Source organism: Athene cunicularia (assembly GCF_003259725.1).
Source record: "Athene cunicularia isolate RWA chromosome Z unlocalized genomic scaffold, athCun1 chrZ_part2, whole genome shotgun sequence".
NCBI classification, from domain to species: domain Eukaryota; kingdom Metazoa; phylum Chordata; class Aves; order Strigiformes; family Strigidae; genus Athene; species Athene cunicularia.
Window position 1 is genome coordinate 12,355,420 of NW_020799143.1, and position 6,578 is coordinate 12,361,997.

The window sequence follows — 6,578 nt, forward strand, 5'->3', positions numbered from 1 at the left end:
TGTATAAGAGACAGCCCCCCCTTGCTTTAGCTTGCCTACGCCTGTTTAACAATGCTGCGGTGGGACTGTGCCAAGTCTCAGGGTGCCGTGGGGCTGGCAGGAGTCTTGCTGGTTGCACTTTCAGTGGCTGCAGGATTGGGCCTGTGCTCATTGATTGGAATTTCCTTTAATGCTGCCACAACTCAGGTATTGAGGAGACATGAGTCTGCTGTTAAATTACAAGTACTGTTAGTAAATGGACACAACTGAATTTTTGAGGGGAGAAAATCTGCAAAAGTGTTTTGTCTCTAGGTTTTTACTTGTGCCTTTCTCTTATCTCATAGCTTATGCTGTGAGAAATTAAATGATCTTGCTGCCAAATGATATTAAAGAAAAAAGCAGCTAACATGTAGTTTGTGTAATTACTAGACTCTGGGTTATTTGATTTTTCTTTGTCCCAATATGAATGGAGGCATCAGTTGTACATAAACTGCAGGTTTTGTCTTTACATCTGAATATATCAGGATGTTCAAATTTAGAAAATATTTTGAATATAACTTGAATTATTATCAAGTTATATTCTTTGTCTACCCAGAACCTGAATTACCTCTGGAGAGATTCTGTACCTGTATATGATGTACTGCAAGTTCCTTAGCAGTATTCCAGAATAAAAGTTAATAGCTGTATTGCATCCTTTTGATTTTCATTTTACCCTTGGATTTGTGTACAGTGTAATGTAAAAGTTGCTTTAATTAGCCATTTAATGGCTAGCTGCATGGCAGATCATAAAACAACCATCTTGGTTTTTGTTGTTTTGTTTCTCCACCAAGGTTTTGCCTTTTCTTGCTCTTGGAGTTGGTGTAGATGATGTTTTCCTTCTGGCACATGCATTTAGCGAAACAGGGCAGAATAAGAGAATTCCATTCGAGGTAATGACAAAATGGGGGTTTGTGGGAAGATAAAACTAAAGACTTCATATAGGAAAAGATAATTGTATCCAGTATTAATTAGTAGTGATTTAAAAAAAAAAATATATTTATTTTTCTCAATAGCTATTCCAAGGATCTGGAAATTCTTCTGTCAAAATAGGAAGTGATGGCAATGCGTTTGATCTAGAGTGTTTTGGAATGTTCACATTCTTTTTGTCTTTTTTTTTAAATGTCTTAGATTTATTTTATCTAGCAATTTTAATTTAGAGCTGTCACAAAAAGGCTAATTTACATTATCCAAATTCTGCCCAAAATTTCAGCAAAAGTTGATGTAAATTTAGGAACAAACTCAAAATACATGTCTGACAATTAAATGATAGAGTGCTTTTAATGGAAGAACACAAAAGAAAGAGGTGAAAAGAAAGAGAAGGAAGACAGCTTAGAAAGCAAACATTTATTTTTATTTGTATCAATCTTTATTTATTTGTTACAGCCTTACATTTAAGTTATTTTGTATATTTTTCTGTTTTTCTTTTCTGATGTTTATAATTGACCATGACGTTTCAAAGTGTAACATAATACTGTTATGAAATCTAAGGTGTCGTCACATTTATAATCCTCTCCTTTTATTGACCTTTTTACCCTCAGTCCGAAGTTTAATATCTAAAGTACAAACCATTTAAAAGCAATGTGTGTGTGTGTGTATATATATATATGTATGCACATTCTGTTTTGTACAAGTAATGTCTTTCACGTACTCTTTCCAGTTGGTTTGGAATGCAGGCATTACAACCTCACTTTTATAACCTCCATATGCTTCAAAATAGCCTGTTGGGTTGGGAAAGGGTTGAGTGTTTATCTTGATTTCTCTGCGGTTTTTGTGTGTGGTACATGGGGTTTGGGTTGTTTATTGTTTTGTTACATACTTCTTCAAGATGTGTCGCTATGTTATGCCTCTGTGTTCCTCATACATGCTTATTTTGTTTGGAAAATGAGAACACCAAGTGACTCCACTGGTAGAAAATACATCCTACTTAATTACAGATGTATTTGATATAATGTCAGTATCCATTTAGTTTTGTGTTCTGAAGCTAGAATCAGCTTTGATAATGTTTTCTACACTCAAAAAATATGCAATTCATGTGTCATCTGCTTTTCTCCTGAACAGTATACTTAGTATTTTGTTTAATCTCCCATATTCTCAAATGCACACTTGTATTTAGAATTTCATTGTAGTATTTCTTCGCTGTTACCTTGTTATATCTGTAGGATGACCCCTTCATTTGTAGGACATGGGCTAACTCACTTGACTTTTAAGATACATCATTTGTTTTGCAGGACAGAACAGGTGAATGTTTGAAGCGAACAGGAGCAAGTGTAGCCCTTACATCTATCAGCAATGTTACTGCTTTCTTTATGGCTGCCTTAATCCCTATTCCTGCTTTACGAGCATTTTCACTCCAAGTAAGTTTACGCACTATTTTATTAGCCCTTACGCATGGTCCCATCACAGAAGGCCAGTGATGATACTGGTTAGTGTTAGTGTTAAAGTCTGTGTTCAGTGCTGCTGCAGGTATGTGATCACTGTGTACCATAGATCTGGATAATATCAACTGCTGTCTGCCCTTGATTCTGCTCCTCCCATTTCTCATGCCTGGAGTCTCTCACATCCTGTTAGCAGGTGAAAGAATATCCTGCCCCATCACAGCTGGGTTGAGTGCAAAAACCAAGATATATGCAACTAAACAGAAACAAGTCTCTAGAAAGATTGGCATTTTTCAGTCAAAAGGAGTAGACTATACTGTAGTGTGTACTGTAACATTCCACAGTAGGAATTTAATCCTTTCATTCACATTTGTCCAATTTGCTGCTTTTAATAACTATAACTAATATCCAGTGACAGCAGCGGATATGGATTTTCTGTATTGATTTTTACTGCAGTGGTTTATACTGCCTTACTCCCAATGTAATTTTAGCAAACTTGGAGAATTCAAGAATTTTACATTCCAACTTCTTTGAAAGAAAAATGTCAATATTATGGGCTGAACCACGTATCGCTCACTCTCCCCTTGTCTCTTTGTCTTCTTGTATTTGTTTGTAATAATATAGCTTCAGGAATATGAAATATTAAGGATGCCAGAAAAAGATTTCTTCTAATATCAAGGGTTCTTTGAAGAAAGTTTTGAGTTTTTCTGCCCTGACAGAAGCAATTGATAGCTCTGTCTGACCTTGGTGCAGAGCAGCCAAACTACTTTTTTCGTAGTTAGTTTTCTTCTGCTGTAGCCTGGTTCATTCTCCTGGAACTCTTGGCTACCCACAGGAAGCAAGGGCTACAGTTTTTCTTAACACATGTGGCAAATACTGCTGGTTTTAGGGATTTAAGTTCACCTGCATTAAGCTGTAAAATGGTAAACTGTTTGCAATTGCAGTTATATTACCAATAAGCATTAATAATTTGTTTACCGTTCCCTTTTCAATAGGCAATTCGGTAGTGAATAATAGAGAAAGTAAAGGCCTCATTTTTTTTTGCATTGATAAGCAGATGTCTATGGCAACTGAATCCTGAATGGTTAGCAGTATTTAGCTCTGCTGATTTGCCAAAACCCAGATGTATTTTCTTACAGGTAATGTGACAGTGAATTGTTTTATTTTATGGCAAAGACCAGTGTCAGTGTGTAAATTTAGTTTTGCCTGCTGCCATGCTGTAGACTGAGTCACTGAAATTTCAGAAAATGAAGTCTGCATAGCAAAATGACAAACAAAAACTTTCCAGCGAGATTTCAACATATTCATGTATGAACATGCTGATATTATTCAGAATAAAAACATCATGATCAAAGTCCTTTTTAAGGCCGTGATTAATGTGGAATCTATGTGTAGGAACATTTGGGTGTCCAGAATGTCTGAGTTGCTCAATCTTTTCTCTTATGCATCTGTAATTTGTCCCTGTTTGCACATTGTAACCCTTTATATGTATATGACATGGAAAAACATGAAAAAAAAGGGCAGTTGGAGACCTGTAATGAGGATTTATTGATGCTAGAGCAGTGTGTATCACTGATACGTGTAAGTTAGGAACCACTACAATATCATCCATTGTTTTTAGAAAAAAACATCCATTACTTGCTTTGCCTAGCTTCAACAGGTAAACCCAAAATCAGGTGATACATTCATTACAGCATTCAGAATCAGATAACCATAGCAGATTTTGGTGGGTGGTCTGTATTTATATATGGATTACTTTATTTACGTCTTCTTCCTCCCTCTCCCTATTTCTCAGGCTTGTTTAAACAAGAAGTCCTTGGTGTCTTTGATAGCTTCCTAGCAAGACTTAGAAAGCAATGAAATACTGCATTTACTTTTCACAGATGCTGCCATCTTCTCATCTAGATAGTGAATTTTTAACAGATGGGCAATCCTTAAAAAAAGGATTGCTCTTGACCTTGTTTTGCTCTTCATTCATTTCTCTTAAGACATTGCAAGATAATTGTCAAAGTTTCCATAACTTTTGAGGCCCCCTATCTGTAAAAGTAACCCAGCTGCTGAGGGAGAATAAATGATTTCCTGCATCTGCAAGCCCAACTTTTACTTAGAAACTCACGTTTTGCATATCAATGCATTCTTCTTTCTCAGCTTCTGTTCTGCCAGCTAAAGCAGTTCATTGATACCTCTGAGTTGTTCATTTACTTTATGGAACTCAAACACTGCAATTCTGATGCTGTCTTGCTGTCTAAGGAGTTTGCTAGGGTTGGCTCTTGCTGAGTTTAAAAAAAATAGAAATCAGTTCTTTTGAAAGTGAGATTTTTTTAAAATCAATTCCATTATGCAGATAGGGACTGGTTTAGCTTTTTCACCATTTAAATGTTTTTCATTTGTTGAGCTTATTAGCCCCTTATTTAAGCATTTTTAGGGCTTTGAGATGCTGAACATGTCCCAGATGCTCAGTCACAAGAATCACCTGTAAGACTGCTCAGGGCTTTGAAGTAATAGGTCCTGAGTTTTCAAATGTGTTTCATTTCTTAGAATGGTGGTGGAGGAGGAGGTTATCAGAGAAATCCACTGAAAGTTTTTGAAAGTTTGCAGTAGGAGTGTCTTAAACATAGCTCTTTGTTTTGAGTATAAATGAAGGAAGGCAAAGCAGAGTGTCACTATTGCTGGGCTGAATTCTTTCCTTAGACGGACTATTCGGACACCATTAGGAAATAAACTCTGCCCAGGAAAGAAAAAGTACAGCTTCACAAAAATTCATCTAACTTTTCTTGCACCAGAAACTTTCGCCCCTAACAGCAGAGGAGAGGTTGTGGATTCACTAATGAGTAGGGGTGAAACTTTTCCCATTAAGTCTTAGCAGTAACTTTTTCCCTCACTGTAATAATGACAATTTTTTTTCCTAAATGTAAAAGTGCGCTACCAGGTGGTGGTGGTGGGTTTGTGGAGAGAAAGAATCTGAGTTTCTAAGCTCATTCAATTATCTTACTCTGCTGAAGTGGTTTGTCCTCCTCCTTTTACCCATGTCATTTACTTTTCCCTGTTCCTGACACAAGAATTTAACAAGCAAAATTAAAGCCTAAGGGAAGGGGGGACACCAGAGACATATTTTCCTACTGTTTTGGAACAACAACATAAAATACCCACAAAATAAATAAAATAAACAGCAGAGGTACAAGAGAATTTAGAGAAGCATGTAGAAAGATGCTTGCTTAGAAATCTAGAAAGTATAGTAAGGTTCCAATCCAGCAAAACATCTAAAATCTATGTTGAATTTTCTTTCTGCCAGCAATACCCTCCCTTACAGCTCAACATGTTTATGTGAGCAAATTATTTTAAGTAAAACTTCCAATAAGTAGCCTGTAATGAATGGATCCAATTAAAAAAACAAAGCTAACAGCTGAGACACTGCTTTGAATGTTTTATCAGTGCATTAAGCACACAGGAAACTTGATCATTTTGTTTAAATATATCACTTAGATGCATCCACTTTCCTAATGTTGCCCGACATATTTTCAGAAGGAGTAAAATATCCCAAATACTGTTAGTTACCTACATGTTCTCTAAGAATCACTGGCTGCACTGATCATCTGTAAGCAGTTAAGGTTAAAATTTACAGTCTCACTAGGTCAGCACAGTTTATTTTTCTGTTGGCAAAAGTTTCCTGGAGATTCTCCCAACAGAAAGACAGAGGTAAGACACAAGTACTCCTGGGCAGATTGCATTTGCTGTTAAATTTGCCGAGATGTGACAGTACTATTTATTTTAAATACAGAACAGTTATTTGTCTCAATATGTGTAATTACAGTAAATAAGCTGGCTTCGATATAATTATCATCATAGTATCTGAAAGGCCATGCCTTCTCTTGTCTTTCCCTGTCCCATTACAGCTAAGCACAGAAAAAGCAGCACCACAGAAAGTGAGGATACTTGACTGGAAATCTAGAATGTATAGTTAAGTTCCCGATTCAATAAAACATGTAAGCCACACTGAATTTTCTTCATGCCAGCAGTCCCAGCTGAAGCCAACAGATCACTCATGCTGAAAGTTAAGCCTGTGCCAAAACACATCACCAGACAAGGACTTTTTATTTAATGATCTCAAAACACTCAACAAACATTTATTTTCCCAAGACAGTGGGTCTATTTGGCCATTAATTATAAAGCAGAATTCCTCATTAG

At 36.3% G+C, this 6,578-nt stretch overlaps 1 protein-coding gene across 2 annotated transcripts in view; it reads left to right on the plus strand.

Moving 5' to 3' along the window:
• The window catches only part of PTCH1 (patched 1), a 45,647-nt gene that overhangs the window by 6,891 nt on the left and 32,178 nt on the right, over positions 1 to 6,578 (plus strand). For both annotated transcript variants that reach the window (XR_003400152.1, XM_026866380.1), the window contains exons 8-10: positions 31 to 186; positions 810 to 908; positions 2,247 to 2,372. Coding sequence is in view for 1 of the 2 variants with exons in the window: in XM_026866380.1 (XP_026722181.1) it covers positions 31 to 186; positions 810 to 908; positions 2,247 to 2,372 (381 nt within the window). In the remaining variant the exon portion in view is untranslated. The remainder of the gene's footprint in view (positions 1 to 30; positions 187 to 809; positions 909 to 2,246; positions 2,373 to 6,578) is intronic.